The 23,320-nt window shown below is 38.1% G+C and overlaps 1 protein-coding gene across 8 annotated transcripts in view; it reads right to left on the minus strand.

Annotated features, from left to right (window-relative positions):
• Positions 1-23,320, minus strand: part of DENND1B (DENN domain containing 1B) — a 270,596-nt gene that overhangs the window by 92,820 nt on the left and 154,456 nt on the right. For all 8 annotated transcript variants that reach the window (XM_024976901.2, XM_059875836.1, XM_024976899.2 and 5 more), the window contains 3 exons: positions 14,808-14,908; positions 8,347-8,392; positions 3,650-3,751 (listed from right to left, as the gene is read on the minus strand). In XM_024976901.2, the coding sequence (XP_024832669.1) occupies positions 3,650-3,751; positions 8,347-8,392; positions 14,808-14,908 (249 nt within the window). The remainder of the gene's footprint in view (positions 1-3,649; positions 3,752-8,346; positions 8,393-14,807; positions 14,909-23,320) is intronic.

Genomic DNA, 23,320 nt, shown 5'->3' on the forward strand with positions numbered 1-23,320 from the left:
ACTTGTAAGAAATAAAGCTCCAGCCACACCAGAAACAGTACAGTTCCGTGCCTTCACCCTCTCCTCTAGCACAGAAGTCAATATTTTGACCTGCCTCAGAGTATATTATTTTTCACAATCTAGTAAGTTGAAATTATTTAAAGACAGTTATGCCACACAGGTCAAAATTTGCTTTCCTAAGTAATGAATATTCTAATGCATGTGACTTTTTCAGATGTCAATTCTAAGCAGCTTTCTTCTGTAAGAGTTAGTTTATAATTGTTTTAACTAAATATGCACATAAAGACAGATTTCCTATATCTCATTATAATTCGAATTAGCTTAATTTTCCCACAAGTGGGGTATCCTATTCATTTTTGAAACAGTAACAATTCTCCTTACTTTTCAAATTCTTCTTACTTTTCAAAAATGTTAAGGATGATAATAATTTAAATGAGTACTAATACTCTAGAAATATTTTAAATTATTACATAATCAAAACTAAATTTGTATAATGTATGTATGTGCAATGAAGGAGGTCTCAATGGTGCATTTTCTTAAATTAAAATGAACTCATTTGAGATTTCAAATGTTATATTTAATACAGACTGGCTTTTTCTGCCCCCACTTAAAAACATATCACAATAACAGTAACTGCAACTAATATTGTTACACAGCCATAAAATTTATTCTTTTATTTCAAAACACTCAAATGACATATGTTTGAAGGTACCTATATCTGGCACAGCCACTAAAAAAAATAAAATGACAATGTATTTGTAGACAAAAACTACAAAAGTATATTTTAATGGGTCGACTGCTTTTAAAAGTTATTCCATGTAATTATCAATATCGTTAAAATCACTCCCAATAAAATTTGTTTTTCTTCTTTTAATGATCCAAATCTATAGTGAAATGATGAAATCGAAAAACAAGTGTTCTTGTCAGAAGACAGGAAGAGGGTTTTTTTTTCCTTTCCCTTAAGGAAAACAAAGGGTTCCTGAAAGCTTTGGCCTGATTTATTCTTCCAATTTTAAATACCTTAAGAGCAGCGGAACTGCTACTGGCATGGTAGTATTTCTAACAGTCAATAAATCTAAAATATTATGTGTGAATATTGGAATGAAGCCATTAAGAAGATTACAGCATGCAACACAGCAGAGGGTCCATAGGAAAAAAGAACTAGTAATTCAGGACAACTGTGACCACTGACCTTTGAACAGCCAAGACCACTGGTCAAGCTGACACGATAATAAAGTGCATATGCATAGAAAGCCGTCCAGCCTCTAAGTATAAGTGTCTGGGTGAACGATTTTTAAAGGCCCCCGTTTGAATATCAGTTAATTTATTAAATTATCAAACAATACCAACAGTAATGTTCTTCAGGCTTCAAGCATATTTTATTAAGCCACAAAACAATTCAGGACTATCATTTGTGACTTGAACACATCTCACTCAAAACATTTACAACTAAAGGAAGTATGATGGGATACTTGATCATATTTCCCCACTGTAAGAAATACTCCTTCCTACTTTGGAAAACCGATGAAAAACCTAAATTTATTAGAGATGGATTAAACAACCACCTGAAATATTTTCAGAAAAGGATTTTAACTTTAGAACATCTCACACTTGCAGTAAATAGTCCTAGCTCCATCTGAGAACTATTTCAGGTTATTCATTCTTCAAATCTGTCTAAGTCTGCAGTCCTTAATTTCAGCCATACAAATACAATAGCTATTTCTACACTGTCTTGCAGAGTTCCTTTTTATGAATATTCTTTACCATTTCGGTTATGTTTCATTAACCGTGGCTTATAACTAACCAGTGGGACGATCTCTTCTGTCATTGTACACATTTAGGTTTTTTACATTTTGTGAATATTGTTTAACTTCACATATTTAAATAAATGTTTAAATATCAAACTAATTCTACTAGGAAAGTAGCAGTTCTCAATTTGAACAGAATCACCTATCAAAAAATTACTATTAAAGACTGTTTTCCTCAAAGTAATGATCAGCTAGAGCTAGAGCTGACTATAAACATTTTCATGTAACACAAGAAAGCTGATTTCTTCTCTTTCTCTTTCTTATTCCTCATTTAAAGGAAAAAAAATCCTCTCTTAGAGAATTAACTGTGGGGACTATATGCACTTAAGGAAAACACTCTTAAAAGCTGGGACTTTATTTTCATAATTATGTCCCTATCTAGTGAAGACTACTTTGATGGATTTCTAAATGAACAACTCTAATCCTTTCTAGCAGCTTCTGCAAAATTTTTATAATGAGGCAATCTAGTTATAATGAGCTAAAAAGATAATATAATTCTTCACTGGCCTAGGTTTGGATTTATTCATACATAGCACACATTTTACTACAGTGAGATAAAGTAGTTAATTTGCTTCAAGGTCAGCAAGTATTTTAGGTTATTTATGGGCATAAATAATCTGATTTTGACTTTAAAGTCACGTTTTTCCTATCAGCAGCCATAAAAGCAATCAAGGCAAGTATTGTTGTATTTTTTGAGTTTGAAAAAAAAATAATTAAAAACTCAAACCTAATAATGATTTCAAAGTACTTGCAATATTACTGAAAATAATATTTTGAAGGTTATTTCCAAATTTTAATATAGCTGAATAAATGGATTTTTAAAAGGGAGTTATTTTAAATTAGAATTATGTTACATAGGTATTTTTAAATAGACATTAGAATATATACAGAAGCAGTACAATCTGCATTTGTACCCTGTTCTAAGTAATACAAAGGCCAAAAAAATGCATTTCTGAAAACCACTTAACACAAAATACAGAATATATCCTATTATAAGCTGCAGACACACACATGCACACACACACACGCACACACACACACAAACCTCTGCAAGATCAAAGACCAAAAGAGAGCTGGCACTTAATTTATCAGCCTTTACAGACAAAAGACAGTTTTCGTCATTTCAAAAGGATCAGATGTCTTTTATGACAAACTGGGTTTGCAGTTTAATTTACAAATAGAATCCTAAGTAAGCAGTCTGTGCTCTGCCAGAGCAAATGACAGTGTAGGTTTTCATTCTTGCGGCCCTCAGCAGGAGAGAAAAGATTAAAAATAAAACTGAAATAATTTAGAGAAAACAAATAAATGTTTCAGAAAGTTGAGGGAGATCAAAGCCAGAATTTTCTGACCCCAACTGTACAAGCATTTCTTATTATATTGACCAGTGCCATCAGCTCATTAATTAAAAGGAAAAGCATTGGCAGGTGGCAGGGAAGCAAAAGCCGATAATTGGCCCCCTTCTTCTTCTTGCCTTCAAAAACTCGCTCATTCTTCTGCAAGACATGCCACCAGGCAGACAGAAATGCCTACTTTGTAATATAATGATTAAGATGAGATGAAGAGACTTGTGCTTAAAGAAACTCTGCCTAATGAATGCATCGAGCTGTTTAATTACGATCCTGCTCTTACAATAAGGAATGTGATGCTCCATTCGACATCTCCTCGACTGCCAAAAGGTAAAAATATTAAATTGAGGCTCTACATTGCTTCCTCTCACACCACATGCACATAGGCAACCCTTTTATTTCAGACAGAAAAAGTGGGAAAGCAACTCCTGGTGATTCAAGGGTCCAGGAGAAAACACACACGTATGTTCACCACAAAACACCCTCCACACTTACCACATCGCTTGGAAGGCTGCTCAAGTCATTAAACGGTGATTCTAAAGTGTTTGTGTCAACATTTAACATAACCACATCCTCCAGTGATTTATTTTTCACTCTCTGTTTAAAAAACACAATTATAAACATACATCTTAGTATAGTTTCCTTCCAAAACTATCATGAGCTTAGACATGTAGAGAAAATTAATTTTAATGCCTTGGCCTTAGAAAAAAAGGAAAATTCTACACTATGAAAGAATACAAACAATTTTGCCTTATGCGAAAGTCTATCTACAACCATTCAAAATGGTAAGAGTAAAAAGTACTTAAAATAGAATGTTTACTCACCTAAAAATATTAATTTAGTTCGGAGCAACTAAATGGGATCTAACTACCAAAGAGATATTACAACAAATACAAAATAGCACACAGCTATAATAAACTGTAAATATTTATATTCTTTAAATTTTACCAACTGAATTTCAATCCTATGATACAGGAACTTGTAGCCAGTTCTAGAGCTATTTTTAGCATAAATCGTACTTCAGGGTTAACATAAAACAATAAATATGACTAAGTAGTAAATCAAGTTTTAAATTAGTAAATATTTCCTCTATTATCTCCGTATCAATTTGGTATAAGTTGATGATGACTTAAAAGTGAAAGCTAAATAAGAAAAAATGACAGCAGTAATACAGAATTTGTTGTATTCTTTATCCAATGAAATTAATAAAAAGGATCAAATTTAACAGCCTATCAGATCAACTATGTGACTTGTCATATTTGTTTGAAAGCTTAGTCAAATGGCCAAATGATCCCAATGCATGCACAAATCTATTAAAGTTGTATCCTTAAAGAAACATTTATAATTTATTTTTCCTATCTAAACTAATATGTCTACTTAAATCATATAATTCTATTAGTCTTATTTAAATGATAGCAAATGTTATTCCCTAGTGAAAATAAGTAATATGTACATTAATGAAATATATCCATCAACTCAGAATTCCATAATTGCATAGTTCAACTAGCAATCGACCAATTAATCTCAGTGCAATAGTTTTAAAAGTGACATTCTAGAATAACAGCCATTTTTCAATTTAAACACCCTAAATATTAAATTGGCCAGGACAATCTTTTAAGTTAGCCACGACTGGAATTTCTGCGATCTATTTAGAATTTCAAATATCTGTGTACTGGGCAGAATTCTAAATTTGCTAGGAAAATGAAAGTCTAAAGTAGGGAGTTTTTATGAATTAAGAAAGCCATAATGTCTATGTGGGATATGGATTCTCAAGCGCACACATGATTCTGAAACCCTTTCTTGTAAAAGACACTATAATTATTCTAAAGTAAGATTCAATTAAAAAAAAATAAAGTAAGATTCAGAAGATGGCCATTTCTAACAAATTAACAGAGAATCACTTATAATAGTGATATCAGTGCCAAATATTTATGAACTCACTTCCCTTCCATGTGTATATGTATATGTAAAAGAGATTTACATATGTAAATATGTAGTTATCTACAAATCAACTATAGCATAACTATAAAAATAACTATTTTATGAAGAAAAATATGTGTATATTAATGGCATTTATATGGAAAAAGTATACCTTAAATTTAATTTCCATCTTCAATTCTAAGTTGCCTTTTAAACAGAAATAGTAAAGATAATCCAGAAACCTGATGCTTTTTTTCAGGGAATGAAGTGAGTTCATCTAAATAGCCCAGAGTAATGGTTTTGTGATCCCAAAATGTTTGTAACATCACTAACACTTAACTCTGAATAAAGGAAATTAGTCTTGGTATGAAATGTATACTTTTTTCAAAGTTTCTCTTAGATTAAAAAAGTCTGATAATAGCTGAACATTAAAATTTGTTATAGGGAACAATCGGTAAGAATGGAAAATGTATTCATTTCAATAAATCAATACACTGAGCCTCTCTAAAGTGAGAACAATTCTACAAGGGGGTGGAGATAGTATGCAATTTAAATGTTTTTTTTTTTTTTTAATTCAGATTAATGTATTTTCTCTTTTATTTCCCTCCAAACCTAGCTTTTGCTATTTTCTAAAGAAGAATAAAAGGTCAGATGGCCTGTGAAATGGCATCTCTTCCTCTGTCCCATACTCTTCTGTCTCACAAAATTCATGAACTTATTTTGGTGAGGAAAGAGTAAGAAAGTGTGGAAAGAGAATGTGCTTTTTATCCCTCAAAAATAAAAAGATACTATCAGGACACAGGCTGAAAGTCTTCTTGAGGACAACACAGGATGCTGAGCCACCCAGTCTGCTGGCGTCCCCCGCCCGTCGCCCTCGTTGCAGGTGAGGCCAGCACACACCTGCACATAGACGCCAGGAGGGACATGGCGGCGGCCAGCAAACGATGCTGTGAAACCGGGTCGACACTTTGTCTAGAATCATTCAGTGACGTAAGCCCTGCACTGGGAGCTTCTGCGGACTTACTCCCTATCACTAATAGGCCTTAGTCTGCCTGGACTTTATCCCTAAAGTCTAGTTTTCAGGGGGAACAAAATGCCCCTAACCATTCATTTCAGAAGCAAACTTAAACATTTTAAAAAGAGATTCCTAGCCAGGTTTTACTTATAACCACATAAAAATAATTTGTAAAAGGTTTAGAAAGTCATTTAGTTCCTATCTTTGAACAATTAGGTTTAAAAGTCTTTGTAAAACTGATAAAAAGTGTTGAAACCTTCTTGATGGAGAGGGAAGAGGATATTTCAACACTTCCCCAAGAAAAAAAAATCAGTCGTATTTGCAGCCAAACAAAATGCGAAAAATTAGCCAGTCCTGTTTCACGTGTAAAATGTGTGAATATATTTGTATTTTAATTGTAATTCCACTTAAATAAAATTTAAAAAGCACTAAAGATTAGAATTTTAGCTAAAAATAAACCTGCCTAATAATGCCATATAAGAATGGAATTCTGATACAGGATGTGTGTCTCCTGGTAAAAGACTAAGAAGAAAGTTACTCAATGGTACCCAATTGGTTTGAAGACATTCCCGAAGTTCCTGGTATAGTTTCTCATTCACTATTCAGCCAAATAAACCAAATAAAGCCAAATAAAGACAGCTTAATAAGTTCAGAGTATAAAAGGAGCAGAGATTCCAGCTGATCTAATTGTGGCTTCATGCAGTCTCACTTCATGATAAGAGCCATTTGAAAGGTAGAAAGGACTGCTTGTCCAAGACAATAAGGAGTAAAAAATTCTTAAATTTGTTTCTTTAAAAAGGTAATGATTTTCTCAACAGGTGTCCAATAAACGTGATAAATTTTATGGAATAGTTAGAGCATGTACTACCTGCTGCAGTATTCTGGAAAAGCTTTTTTGTTTTAAAGGTTGATATAGAATCATTATGCAAAATAATAAAACAGGTACAACCACTTCAAATATTTTTCATTTGCATAAATAAATGTATTATAAAAATGATGTGTTCTGTTAGGTATGTTTAATAGATATGTGCACTAACATCAAAATCAAATTCGATGACTTTAAAAAAAAAAAATCATGCCAACCAACCATGGTTAAATTTTTGCAAGAAATCAAACTACATGAATAAAATGCCGGTCATATATTCTACACTCTACTAGCAGATTAAATACCTACTTATTTATGTTTTATCTTATACAATTTGTTTTCACTACAAGTACCTTGGCCTTTAAGAAGTTTTCTAAAAATAAACAACATACAGAGTTATCACGCTTTGCAATCCAGGCTTCAAAATTAAAAAGAAACTAAACCCACTATAGTTCATTAAGATGTATTCTTTATTAATGGTTAAAGCATACTCTCTCCACAAAAGATGCTCAGGAGTTTTAAAAATAATCCCCAGGATCTTCCTTGATCAGCAAAGTGAGGATTGATACAGCGATAATGACTAATCATTAAACCAAATCTAACTCACTAAGTTTGCTTATCAGAAACTGGGTTAAAGTACAATATGGACAACCAGCCAAAGAAATTTATTTGAACAAATCAGCTGGCATAATGATGCCAGGCAACTAACCCAAGACTTTTGTTAACTTTTTAGAAACTAATCTTATAAGATGTCCTCTCTGGAAATCTCACTGATTTCAAGTTTGAGGTGTTTAAAGGTCAAGGTTTTCCATTACAGTGATAACAAATGACAAAAGTCACTCTGAAATGACAGTTAAAAAAACCCCTACATTTTTAAGTCCCAACAGGACTGAAAATTAAAATTTTTGAAAAGCTATATTCTAATTTAAAAGTTCATAATTAGTGTATTAAAACACATTTTGATAAAATTTTGATATAATGGATTATAGTGAAGTTCGCAAAATAAAAATTTGCCCTTTATGATTCATAATTACAAAAATTTTTGCTTTAAAAATATAGAAATATATCTTCTGAAAGAGAAACAGATATAAAAGATCTCAAGCATCATCAAGATGGTTTAAAGACTAAGTTTTTAGTATTTAAAACTTAACACATGACTGCAACCAAACAGAAGCTACTTTCAGGGGTCTCAGGCCACTGAAAATAGCCACTGTGCATACTGATTAAATACGATTATTTCAATATCACCGTTTGGAAAACGATCACATACGTATACTCTAAATATGCAGCTAGTTACTTCCTTGTACTATTCAACTGATATTCTCTCAAAACACAACTGTTTTAACTATTACTTTTACGAATTAATTTATCTCATGTCTAAAAGATACTCACCTCTAGGAGGCTGGAGTGTATTCCAATCAGGTACGGCATGGGGGCACTAAATTAAAAATACACACGTATATTCACAGAGTTCATTAAAACTGAAACAGTGATACAGTAATTCAGAATGCTTTAAAAAATACATTGATAAATGGGGGGTTCTAACATAGCACATGATAGATTGTTAAAATTATTCCATTCAGAAAACTCAAATTTAATCTGAGGCCACTAATATATTCAAATTAAGGTTGATGTATATAAAATCACAGAATTATAATTAAATGAAGAGTTAATAACGTTTAAAAAACCTTGTTTTATGTAAGGAGAATATTAGGGTCTCCCATTGTCTAAGATGAATCTTTTCCATATACTTCCTATCAAATATATCTTGAAGAATCATCAAATTTATTCACACGTATTTGTATAATTTTTTATTTAATTAGATTCTTACATGATTTTATTAATATATATTCATGGTTTCACACATACACCAAAATTTTTGAGTCAGTTAGTCATAAAGTGTTTACTGAGACCTACTGTGTGCCAGGTACATTTTGGGAACCGAAGATGCAAAGATAAATAATCGCCGCCACCGCCACTCTCACTATCCTACTTCTCTGCTATCTTTCCACTCACGTCCTGTGCCTTTTATTTAAACTCCATACATTCTTCTGTATCCCACTTTCAACTGTCATATAAAATTATATTTAGTAATAATATTAAATGAATATAATTTATTTAACCTATAATGATACTAAAGTTATCATTTTAATAAATTTTTTAATCGCTCTAATAAGTTTCAGAGTGATGTTAATTACTTCAACGCAGTATCTGGAGCAGACCCAGGTACCACCACCTGGCACGGGGTGAGGGCACAGTAAACAGAAGAGACAGAGCACGCTCCCTCGTGGGGCTGATGTTCTAGCAGAGAATACAGACATTAAATGATGCTCATAATACACAAAGTCAAGACTTACTAGTAATTTCAGAAATATTTCTCATGAAATACAGCGAGGAAATTATTCAACTCGACATTTCAAAATGAACTTATTATTTAACAAGGAAACATGAAAACGAACAAGTGCCTACAAATGTGACAGAAGATACGCAAGCTAGTAGCTGTTTTAAAATAAAACATTTGGCATTTCTTTTATATACATCTCTGTGTGATACTTAATGCAAACCTTTTCTGTTAATGAAAACAGATAATATTCTTTTTCTAAGGATCTGCATAATTTTCCAAACATTCCTGTCATTATTAGAACTGAGCTGGCCAAAGTCTGGCATGTCCACTTTGCTACTGAGAACCAAACAAAACTGGCCCCTTGGCAGATCCAGTTTTCAAAGTAACCTCAAGCAGTTCCTAATCTGTTTATGAATGGCTTCCCACTAACATCCACACATCCAGAATTCACAAAAAGTAAGAGCGGTTCAAACTCTTATTTAACTCCTCATTAGTCTGGTCATATCGTCCTAGATTTTAATTCCCAGTTGTCTTTGTCTTCTGTAGCTTTGTTCCTTCTCTCTTTTTTTTTTTTTAAACTTCTATGCAATGGGCCATCTGGAATTGATCTGATATTCTGGATATTTCATTTGACTGAAAGTCGAGAACTGTTTATAGGCCTTGATATCCTGAAGATCTAACAGATTTTCTGCCTTCAAAAGGAGAGAGAAGGAATAAATGTGGACTGTTGCACTTTTGTTTAAATAAAAGTAGGCTAGTTGGTTCCCCATCCAAGTTCTCACCACTGGGATTCCTTCTGGGACTCCACAGAAGACAGAAAATGTGTGCCTCTAACTACTCTGGGCTCCTACGACCGGGTTCAGGCAACTTTCACAAAATAGTACAAATTAAAGTTACTGCACAATTTTCCAATTCACCCCAGATTAGGAAACCTGACCACAAGTTTTATAATACAGGAAGACCATGGAATCTCAGATCTCAAAGCACATTTTAATATAATAAATGTTCATCAAACTATTTAAGCCTTCTAAAAATAATAATTATTATATCTATGTTACTTATGTTGAGAGGCAGGATACATCAGATTTTAAAAAATCAGTGACAAAAGTAATAGCTAACCAACTGAAGTCCTATCAAACACACCTTAGATAACACTTTTAAAGCTTCATGAAAGCTAGTTACCTCTCGAAGCATAAACAATAAACTTACAGAAACTGTTAAGTCAGAATAAAAATCCAATACAGAATTCTACCCATAAAGTAACTGAAACTTTTTTCTATGGGTTCACTGTGTATCTCTATGTAGTTTTATCTCACTAACTTCTGAAAAATCCAAAATACACACGTGTTGGACTGCAAACATTATTAATCTAGAGCACACCTTCCTAAAATAATTATGATGTTTTTCAGAATACAGACTAAACTCAATAGTTATTTCATCCTCATGAAACTGTATTGCCTACATCCTAATATTAAGTCAGCCAAATCTCATGAAAGGTAATTTTGCTACCCTAGTGAAATCTCCTAATTAGATTAGGGCGTTAATAAGTCAGGGAAAGATCCTTGGCAACACAGATGTTTTATCATCTATGTGTAAAACTATTCTAGATTTTTCTGTCAATGGAATTATTTTGCAAAGACAGGATACAGAAGGCTCTATTATGACTGCAGCCTCTTTTTGGTAGCAATTAATCTTTACTGAAAAATAAAAAATAATTACTTTGTAGTAGCTTTTTTCTTTTTTAGGTTTTTCTTATGGAGGCCACCCATGGGGTAGACTGTAACAGCAGCACTCTATTAAGCTAGGGTAGTCTAAACAAAATAATTTTCCATTTAAAAAAAACTATTCTCTTAGAAGCTAAATCTGTTCTTTTCAAAAAAAAAAAGAATCAGATAGAGAACATAAAAACAATGACTCGACCATTATCACCCAAATGAGCAATCACACTGGCACTGGCCTCAGCGCCTCGGGGGCGTTTCAGGGCTCAGAAGGTTAGGGACACGTGGCAATGCCACTCTAGGCCTCCTACATTAAAGCACTCTTTTCGTGTTCTGTTCTGTGTATCAACACCTACCATGGAAATGTCTAGGTCTACAATAGAGTAACTGTTAAGTAAAAGCACAACATTATACCAATCTCTAGGATTTAATCATGCTGAATAACTGAACTTTATACCCGTTACGCAGAAACTCCCCATTTTCCCCTGATACTGGTAGAGGAAGGGGAAAACACAGATGGTGTCGTTTCCTACCCTAGCAGACGGTGGGCACTTCTCCTGGGTGCTCCGATCGGGGTTCTTTTACGAGCCTCAGACATAAACCCTATGGCATCACGGTATTCCTCTGGGCTCCCCATATGCACTTGTGCACGAACGTGGGAAGTTCTTCCTGTCTGGGGACCCCAGGGGACGGAAACTGAGTCCTATTCATTATGTCACATACTCACAGCTTGGCGAACACACATTTACTAAATGTCAGGTCCACAAAGGGATGGATTCATGAAGGATGAGCTGACCCGTTAGCAAGCCTCCGTCAGCCGACCAAGATGCGCTATTCATCCACGGTCACAAGATGGCATTGCGGCCCTCCGAGTCTACCCCATACCAGAGACACGCTTCCAGGGGCCAGGACTGCCTCGGGTCTGGGCAAGTCCAACCACCTTCAAGAGATGGCGAATACACAACTAGCCCATCACATCTTCCTAGTGCCATTTTTGGAGTGGGATATATAAATTTCTTTACTCAAAAAATATGAGATTGAAGGCATGATCTCAAATTTTTCTGCCTTTTGCACACACATCATTATGACGCTAGGATCAGTGGCAAAGATGCAGAAAAAAGAAAACCATTTTCTTAGTTCAATCTGTGGGATTTTCTGACAAGGAAAGAGAGCTGGAGTCTTAGACAGCTATTTTGGAGAAAGAATGTAGATTACACTGCCCACTTCCTATGTTAGAAGTGGAGCCCATCACGGTGACCTTAAGGTTTAGGAACTCTCAGATAACTTTTTGCTTCATTACCATGGCTCTGCTCTCTGGACCAGGGAAGTGCCTAGCACGCAGGCTATTAGAACCTGTCCTAAAAGGGCTATTTCAGAGGTCAGAAATGACTAAGACTTAGATACGAAACAAGATACGAAACAAGCTTCCTTCATTTCAGGGGAAGCGGCCGAAAAAGAAGAACATGTGGGCAGAGTTGGAAAGTATCAGTAAGACATCTCTGGAGAGAGTTAGTGGTCATTTCTAAACACAGCATTTCAGGACGTCTTAAACGTGTCATCATTACAGAGAATGGAACTTAAAGGGATGTTACCTCCTAAGATTTCAGAACATTTTCTACAGAAAAATTAAAATAGCACTAATATTATGTATGACAAAATGTAATTTTAAACCTCACAATTAGAAGTGTTAGTTCTTGAACCACTGAGTTCAGTTCAGTCGCTTAGTCATGTCCGACTCTTTGCAACCCCATGAACTGCAGCACGCCAGGCATTCCTGTCCATCACCAACTCCCGGAGTGTACCCAAACCCATGTCCATTGAGTCGGTAATTGATGCCATCCAACCATCTCATCCTCTGTCGGCCCCTTCTCCTCCTGCCCCCAATCCCTCCCAGCATCAGGGTCTTTTCAAATGAGTCAGCTCTTCACATCAGGTGGCCAAAATATTGGAGTTTCAGCTTCAACATCAGTCCTTCCAATGAACACCCAGGACTGATCTCCTTTAGGATGGACTGGTTGGATCCCCTTGCAGTCCAAGGGATTCTCCATTGGCATAGATTTTTTAAAATCATGTAGCAATGCATTTTCTAATACTTTTGTCAAAATTGAAAATAAGTAAGTTTTAATTGCTGAATACTATGTGCAAAGATCTACTGCACATGTTGATGTGAAAGAATCGTGGTTCCTGCCTTCGAGGATGCTGGTCTAGTCTAAGTATTCTGGTGAGAGAAGAAGACTCTAAAGTGAGTACCAAGACAGCTATTTCTAGAGCCAGCTGTACTCTCAGACATGTGTGTGGTGCTTTGCAGTATAATTAAACCACATACCTACAGTTTCCTTCCAAACTGTTTCTGCCTCCCAGCACCCAAAGGGCAGGATGGCAGTGGGAAGTCACTGGAAACTTACTTCATGGCATTATCAATACTAGTAACATTACCATGCTGGGGAAGCCCACAGTAGGTGGGTTTAATTGATATGTGGTAAAATATATGTACTGTCATTAAAATCACTTGTTTGGAAGAGGCCTGGTCATAAAAACTTGACAGAAAACTTCACTGTATGAACTTAGATCATTTCAACCCTGAAACATGTCAAGTTGATGTGCTTTTCCATGAAATCAGAAAATAAAATAACTACTTCATTTCTAAAAAAGCTTTTTTTTAAAAATTAACATTGGTTGTGATAAAAACAAATATATTATGGTCAAAATCATTTCCTTTCTGTGTGTGTGTGCACATACATGGATGTTGTTGTTTTAGTTACTCAGTCGTGTCCGACTCTTTTGCAACCCCATGGACGATATAGCCCAGCAGGTTCCTCTGTCCATGGGATTTCCCAGGCAAGAATACTGCAGTGGGTTGCCATTTCCTTCTCTAGGGATCTTCCCGACACAGGGATCAAACCTGCATCTCTTGGTTGGCAGGCAGATTCTTTACCATCTGAGCCACCAGGGAAGCCATGTGCACGTGGATGGTTCAGAGTAAAAAACTTTATCTGACTTCTTAAGAACTGAGCTCTGCCTGCAGAAGACGATCGCCCTAAGTCCTGAGGAAGACCACAGGGCTGCTGCGTGAGGGGCTAATTCTCCGTCAGCCTCCAGGGAATAGGACGGGGGCAGTTCTGGAGGCCCAGCGGAATTCAGACTGTGAGATCACCAGCAGGTGTTTCTGATGCCAAAAAGTGTTTCAGAATTACTTCCACACATGTCAACACTGCTTTTCACAGTGGCTCAAGGCTGAGGCTTTGACTTCACCACCAGGAACTCAGGGAAACCCTGCATTCGAGGCAAGCCCTCTGCGGGTATCTGTACCAGGCGTGCTACTGGGGGAAGTGTGTGTGGGAAAGCGTGCCTTGGGGTGGAGGGGATGGACATGTGCCCCTACAGAGACAGCCTGGATTCTGAAAGACTCTGCAGACAAATTCTAACTCCTGGGACACAGGCTCTCTGACTGATACTACAACTTCTGCAAAACGTTCCTAACCACAGCTGTTAAGACTGGGTCAGCTTCTATCTGTGCATTTAATTATCTCAATGACCACAGAACAAACTCAAGGAAATCTAAAGAACTTCATGTTTGCCAAGAATAGATTCTTGCTACCTTTGGAAAGAACCACCCTGTCCTTCATAAAACCACCTTTTAATACTTACTGCTGATCTCCATGTCGGATTTGAGAGGTCTCATTCATACACAGACACACGAGTAAGCCCTCCAAGCTTACTTAATCTGCAGATGAGGCGGCGTCTCCCAGTCCTCAAGTCTGGGCCCACGAGAGCCGGCAGAGCCAACTTACCAGCAGTAGTCCAGCAGGTGCGGGGGGAGCACCGGGATGTATATGTGTTGCCAGTACATGGGGTACAGCAGGGCGACCGAGCCGTGCAGACAGGCAGTTAACTAGAAAGTGTAAAAGGAAAACAACAGTGAGTGGCCGCTGACCCTCCACACGGAGAGACACGCTCAAGTTACCAAAGATGGACCATGCTCATAAAGCCATGTATGATCTTGAATCGTATTATTTTGATCAATTCTGCTTGTAAAAAAAAAAAAGTCTCATGTTTCAGAAGCCGTCCTGAAAAATGCATAAACAGCAAAGTAGCTTCTTGGGCATCTTACACGGACGGTTATAGCTTCGTAACATAGACTGTTTGGGGTCAAAACTAAGAACCTAAGTAAACCTGAAACATCAGGCCAGCGTCTTAGGAGCAACTGCGGGAAATTACGGCGTGTGCTGCCCGTGCCCGGCTCGCTGGGATGAATGCGCCGTGATGCGGTCTGGGGGGAGGCGAGGCTGGGGGCTCCGCAGGGATATCATTAGGGCAAATTGCCAAAGAATGAAACGTGAGCCAGGCGGGGGAGCCTGGAAGCTGCGGCAGCGCCGGGGGACCTGGCGTTCGACAGTTGGAGCCGCCGCGACGTGTGAACCGCGGGTGATGGTATCAGGAGACGCTGCTCGCTGACACGGAGAATGTCACCATTGACCAGCGCGCTGCCCGAGCTCGACAGCTGTACCACAGGAAGCCAAGGACATCATAATTTCATATTTAAACTGCTCCTTTCAGATTAACATCGTGCTTCCTAGCTTTATACCACAACAGCTGCAAATACACTGATGCTATTTTAAAGGTAATTGCCATTTTAATTGTTTTGTTTTGGCAAGCAGTTAATTAAATTTTTTTTAATGCTTAACAAAGGGATATTGCTCCCCCCCGCGTCCCGCCCACTGACCCTCATCTGAATTCTTTCCCTGTGACTTCGTTTACATTTTAAATTGTATTTGTCTAAGTCTTGAGACCTTTTTTTTTTTAGCATTTAAAGCAATATTTAAATCAGCATTCTTCCTCATTTTAAAGTTTTACTATAGTCTGCATTTTCAAGACACTGAATGAATAAAAGTTTTCATTCGACTTGAAAAATGGAATTCAAAAATAAAACTATCTGAAAATGCACCACAAAATTTCTATAAGGCATTATTTCTGTTTTATCATACAAAGAAATTAAAGTTCATACAGTAGTCAAATTGAAGGGATAAATGTAAACAAAGCAATTCAATCTTAGTAGCAACATTTGTCTATATTTAAGTGCAAAATAGTTCCACTAAATTTTTTAAAAGTCAGTTGCAATAATCTAATCTGAACCAAAAACATAAAAATCTTGATTAAAAATATAGTCATCTTCATCATATGTATTATATTTTTTCTGGTTAAGATTTTGAATTAATTTTTATATAGCAAAAAATGTATTTGTTCCATTTGGAATGTTATCATCACAGGGTTTTAGTACTTTGCATTTACAAGTTTTAATAATTTAAAATATTCCTTCTATAAATATTATTTTTAAAATTTCTTAATTAGCCCACACAATATACCACTAGGAGGCATTCAGCTGCTTCTCTTTAACAATTTCAGACCACACTGACTTCTCTTATATATCTGAACCAGAGGGAAATGAAAATGGGGTTGATCTCAGTGATGTCAATTCTTAGCTTGCTTGTGCTCCCTGGCTGTGAATGAGGCAACTTTAAAAGCTTCAGTGTCACCTGATGGGCTAAAAGCACTCACAGAGCTGTGAAAGGCACTTAATTTACTCGATTTCTACATCTGCAGAGAGATGGCTTTTTAAAACAGCTCATTGAAAACTGTTTTTAAAAGGAAAGTATTTTTTCATTGTTGAGAAAATAATTAACTGTGTAACAGGAGGGAAAATGCATTCTCAAAACGAGGAATTATAACAACATTAAGCTAATTTCCTGGGCACACCAGAGCCCAAACCACTGTATTAAATACTACAGACTTTCCCCCTACGCCCTTGATGGTCCTCCCTAAGGGAAAGTCATGAATTGCTCGCTAATAACACACAGTATCATCTGATGAATCTGACTGGTTTCTTAAAGGACGATTTCTGCAACAAGAAACAAAGTCACAAACTTTCTGCCAAGGCCAACATTTGGTAGAGGGTCACATCAGCTAATAGAGACCCTCCAGGAAAGAAGGAAGCTCTGCAGAATTGGGCAACCTCCCAGATGCAAGGGATTGGCCACAGGGAGAGTTAAAAATACTGTCCCCGCCCCCCCCCCCCACACCAATCCACAGGTTCTGGCTTAAGCAACCAGGATGAATTATTTAAAGAAATGCAACAAAAGTGTCAGGTTTAGGTGGAACTTTGAGGAATTTGCTCTTGCAAATACTGACTCTGTTAACAAGGAGACATCAAAGTGGAGATTTCCAAAGAAGGCAGAAATGTATCAGAAGATCGTCCATGTCCACCCAGCACCTTGTAACAACTATGTGACTTAAGAAAGCAGAGAATATCTGATCACAGCACATGCTTGTGGGTGAGGCAGTAAGTAAAAAAAAAAAAAAAAAAAACCAAGAAAAAATAAATTTACTAGGAAATTAAAAAGTTATATTGTACAAGGTAATAACAATGAACTACATAACAGACGAGTCAGGGCACTGCCGCTGAGGCTGTGTAACTGGCACACCCACAACACAGACACACACACACACACACCCACAAACAGAACCAGACCCTGGTTTCCTCATCTTTAAGAAATACATGCTATATGATCTGTAAACACGGTCTCAGAGAGATCTAACTTCTTTAATCTTAGGTCAGATCAATTCTAACACTTTATATCTTTAGAAATGGTTAAGAATTGTTTTTTTCCATAAAGATGGTTAACAGAACACTTTACCTAGACAATAATTCAGACCCACCTTCAAAATCTATCTAAAGATAATCTCAGAAAGATTTAATGCACAGTAGGTAACTGTGAAATTGGAAATATTATAATAACTTAGTCACTTAATTCAACAAAGTTTTTGAGTCCCTGCCATGTTCCATCATAAATTTCTACTAAGCAACAGAAACAGACTTCATTTTCTTGGGCTCCAAAATCAGTGCAGACGGTGACTGCAGCCATGAGATTAAAAGATTCTTGCTCCTTGGAAGAAAAGCTGTGACAAACCTAGACAGCATATTAAAAAGCAGAGACATCACTTTGCCAACAAGGGTCCGTCTAGTCAAAGCTATGGTTTTTCCAGTAGTCATGTATGGATGTGAGAGTTGGGGCCATAAAGAAGGCTGAGCACTGAAGAATTGATGTCTTCAAACTGTGGTGCTGGAGAAGACTCTTTGAGAGTCCCTTGGACTGCAAGAAGATCCAACCAGTCCATCCTAAAGGAAATCAACCCTGAATATTCACTGGAAGGACTGATGCTGAAGCTGAAGCTCCAATACTCTGGCCACCTGATACCAAGAGCCGACTCACTGGAAAAGACCCTGATGCTGGGAAAGATCAAAGGTGGGAGAAGAAGTGGACGACAGAGGATGAGATGGTTGGATGGCATCACTGACTCAGTGGACATGAGTTTGAGCAAGCTATGGGAGTTGGCGAAGGACAGGGAGCCTGGGGTGCTGCAGTCCACGGGATCGCAAAGAGGCAGACGCGACTGAGTGACTCAACAGCAAAAACAAAGGGGCAGGGGATACAGAACAAGCCCGTGTCCATGACACGCTTGCATGAGAGCAGAGAGCAAATGGTAAACAAGTAAGACATACATTCATGTCTGAGCTGGAGGTAAATTCTGCGTAGAAACCTAAAGCAGGGGAAGCGGGGAGAGAGTGACAGAAGGGCCACCCTACACAGGAGGTGGGGTACAAACTCTGACACAGCCACACGGGCACTGAGACCCGACTGATCCCCGGGATCCAAGGAGGGTGCGCTCGGGGAGAGGGGCATCCAGGAGTCCTGGGGCAGGGCAGGCTCGGCACCCTCACCGAGTAGTGGGGGGCTCAGCTGATAGGATCAAACGGCGGAGCAGCAGGGGATAAGGTCAGAGAGGAAGCAGGTCGGAACTGAGGAGACTCCCGGGACCTGGTGAAGACGCCAGGTTTCATTCTAGATGAGATCTGTCTGCACCCCTGAACACAGTGCTGACTGTCACAGCAAATCAATTCCCTAGAACGTTTCCAGAACTTCGCAGACGGAGGAAAGCAAACGATGTGCTGTAGAGGTTTACTTTGGAGAATGAAGGCCTGTAAAGAAATGAAATCAAATGATGCAGAGTCTATAAATAAACACCGAACCATACGGTCCACCTGAAACAAGCAAAATATTATAAATCAACTACAAGGGAATTTAAAAAAAAGAAACGAGATCAATAAATAAGCCAAGTAAGAAGGAGGATCTTCTTAATTTTTAGGTTTTACTCTAAGCTTAAAGGGAAAAGATAATCACATTATTTTGATTAGACTTACCTAAGATTCTAGGTAGTTATAGGTTTGTAATCAGGTTAGACCCCCCACAGCGCTCTTTTGACATTTGTCAGCTGTTTCTCTACCACCACGGTTCTTCATGAAACCAGGGGATGGGGGGAGAAGAAGATTCAGTGTTTGGGTCAGAAGATATCACTGACATCACATTCTTGAGACTGAAGGAATACACTGCTGTCACTGAGCAAAAAGGAAAGGTACCAAATAAAGAGAAAAAGCTATCAAATAAAGGTTTAAGGGAAAAAAAATCCTTATCATCTTTGTTAAATGGCATAGGAATATATAAATCCACATATAATTTCACCAAGCATACTCAATATGCCAAACTGATATAGTCCCAACATACTAACACACACACAAAACTCACAGGGATATTTATTTCCTATAGAGTACAACTGTGAAATAAGTACGTATGGAAGCCACGTGAGAGAGACAAGAGCTGGGGCCTGTGAAATCAGAGAAATCTGACAACAAAGGTTGCTCACAGTGAACTGAGTCACAGTATAAAGGAAACTGGACCCTCCCTTTGTGGCCACAAGTCTAAGGGCAACGCTGTCACCGTTAACAGTGAGGAGTACTCGTTTACATGACGCAAGCTGGCTCTGCTGCTGCTGTAAGTTGCTTCAGTCGTGTCCAACTCTGCGAGACCCCATAGACAGCAGCCCACCAGGCTCCCCTGTCCCTGGGATTCTCCAGGCAAGAACACTGGAGTGGGTTGCCATTTCCTTCTCCAATGCATGCAAGTGAAAGTGAAAGTGAAGTCGCTCAGTCGTGTCCGACTCTTAGCAACCCCATGGACTGCAGCCCACCAGGCTCCTCCATCCATGGGATTTTCCAGGCCAGAGTACTGGAGTGGGGTGCCGTTGCCTTCTCCGAAGCTGGCTCTGGGCCCGGCATATTCTCAGCACTTGACACACTCAGGTTTAATCCTACAACAACATTATGAAATAGGTACGGTTATCATCATGCCCACTTTACAGACCAGGACTCCGCAGCAAAGTTACACCACTGGCCTGCGGTTACACAACCAGCACCGCTGGTAAAGGACCCGCCTGCAACGCAGGAGACCCCGGGTTGATTCCTGGGTCGGGAAGACCTGCTAGAGAAGGGACAGCCTACCCACTCCAGTATTCTTGGGCTTCCGTTGTGGCTCAGCTGGTGAAGAATCTGCCTGCAATGCAGGAGACTTGGCTTTGAACCTTGGGTTGGGAAGATCCCCTGGAGAAGGAAACAGCTACCCACTCCAGTGTTCTGGCCTGGAGAATTAGATGGACTGTATAGTTCATGGGGTCACAAAGAGTCGGACAGGACTGAGCAACTTTCACTTTCACTTCACTTAACTAGCAAGTGGCAAAGCCAGGGTACCAATGCCGGCAGGCTCCAGAATACAATAACCGTTATTCTAAGCTGGCTTTTGATATACAAAGATTCAGAATCCCCATCATTATAAGGCTTTGAATAATAAATACTGGCTGGAAACATTTTATACTAATTATATAGCAAAGAAGGAGTCTTTGAACAGACAAACAAGAACAGCTGACCTTTAAATGAAAAATTCAACATCTATGATAGAGGTGCAATGTAAAAACCTTTCCCCAGGCATCAGAGTCTGCAGGAAACCCAACAGAGCAGTCTCTCCAAAATGTCACAGAGGGAGCTGATGAAAATTCTACGAGTCATCACCTCGATCTGCAAGTATACTTAGTTGGAAGTGAAACCCAAGTTCCTTCCCTTTGTGATATGAAATCTCACTTTGCTCTGAAAGTTAAACTAGATATTTATTAGAGGAAATCAGCCCCCTGATACAACTAGGCCATGTTTTAAGTGATTCGGTAAACATACATTTTGAGGAGGGAAAAAAACACATTACCAGATTTCCAAGGAGACGACAGGAAGACGGTCCATTGAGTGTGATGACCGCAACAGAAAACAGCACGATTCTAATTCACACACTTTACAAGTAAAGATCTCATCCTGACCCTTTGCTGCTCCTGTTACTCGGGGCTCTGTGTCTCTTAGCCAGAGTCTTTTTTTTTTTTTTCTATAAAAGTCCCTCTGCCTGCAACTAAAGTTCTATAAGAATTATTGAGGGACATATTTATGTTCCCTAGGAATTTATTTATGCATAAAATGCAAGAAATATTGATTAGAGACTTCATTTGATTTTTAAGTGAATCAATATTTAACTCAGAAACCTAAGTGCTATAAACAGTTATGGATGCACAGAATAAACTGCTGCAGTGATAAATTCCTCATGGAATGAAAAAAATTTTAGTGGAAAGCATAAAGAGACCATCTGTTTAAACGCATTTAATTTACATTCACATTTAAAAGTTTAGGCCAAGAAAGGTAGCAGCCGGCTACCTGAAAACTGCAAGGTTATTCCAACTATGAAACATTCTTAATACAGCAAAACTCTAACACTCCACTTGACAGTTGAAACAGCAATCCTGTAGCATGAAAGAGGACAGTGGTTGGTTGTACCCTTTGGTTTTCAATGCTTTTTTATAATAAGATGTTATCTTACACGTCACTCTTGCCTCCTCCTTTAGGGTGGTGTGTCCTGCTCTTTCACTGCCAAACATTCATCCTGACCTCCCTGCACCCAACTCCCTGGGAAAGCTCTGCTCACCTCGAGGCTGGCCGGCCAAACAGCTCTAACGTTTCTCGCTGGCTTGCTGCTTTCATGTACTCATGCTTTCATTCACTTTACAGGTGGGGGAACCGAAACAAAGTTAAACCAACTGCCCAAGACCACATAACTAGATGTGGGGACATAACACAGGTGTCAGACATCGCCACTGGTGCTGGGGACAGGATGATGAGCCAGAGACGCGAGACCCCTGCCCTCAAGGAGCCTACACGCGAGGGAGTCTCAGCTCTGCGTTTCTGCAGCTGTCACACTGCACAGAAACACCAACGCCGGCCCACCCACTTCCTCCCCTGGGTGACGTTACCACCACTAACTGCTCTCTAGTTCACACTCTTCAGGTCAATTCAGCAGCAGTTTTGCTTTTCCTAGAGGAACCCATCTACTTTTCCACAAAATTCAGGAGCCTGACACTGTAACATAACTCAAACGTACCTGCCTTCTCTCCACACAAGCTTCCAGACCCTGGGTTCCAGACCCTGGAAGTAAGAATGTTCGTGTGAATTATATACAAACTATGCTTTAAAAATGAGGCAGTTATTTAAGAAGTAAACCATACAATTAAAGAATCCTGCAACTGACAATTAGGAAGAAACCTGGAGATCACTCTTGTTCAACTGTTTCATCTGCTACACAATAAATTTCAGGATAAAAGAAAAAATTGGCTTACATGAAATCGTCCAGTGTTTTCAGTTGAGTAATCATGAACTGAAACATAAATCTCTAAATTTAAAAGATAATATTGGTATAATCACACTACTAGCATATTAAGGGACATGGTCCAAACAACCAATAAATAAAAGCTAATTGACTGAACCTATTTTCTACAACTATTAGGCGTCTCTGAAAATCATAACCTACAAACATCTCTTAACCAGGAACAAAACTGATGGTGAACCACCAGCAACGGAAAGACAGACAACCACAGGTGCAGGGCAGCCCCAAAGGGGCTTCTGAATCTTTACAAGTGGAGCAAAATGACTCTAACCATTGGCAAATTACGTATAATTAAATGAGAATGAAACACTACATACATATATATATATCATATGCTGTATTATTTACATTGTATATAATATTCACATACACACTTAAAGTACGTATATGTGTATTTGGCATACACCTCAAACACTTTTAAATGTATACACCTATATATAAACATGGGCTTCTCTGGTGGCTCAGACAGTAAAGCATCTGCCTGCAGTGTAGGAGACCACGGTTAAATTGCTGGGAAGATCTTCAGGAAGATCCCCTGAGGACGCGAATGGCAACCCACTCTAGTATTCTTGTCTGGAGAATTCTATGGACAGAAGAGCCTGGCAGGCTACAGTCTATGGCGTTGCAAAGAGTCAGACACGACTGAGCAACTAAGCACAAATATG

Source organism: Bos taurus, chromosome 16, assembly GCF_002263795.3.
Source record: "Bos taurus isolate L1 Dominette 01449 registration number 42190680 breed Hereford chromosome 16, ARS-UCD2.0, whole genome shotgun sequence".
Taxonomy (NCBI): Eukaryota; Metazoa; Chordata; class Mammalia; order Artiodactyla; family Bovidae; genus Bos; species Bos taurus.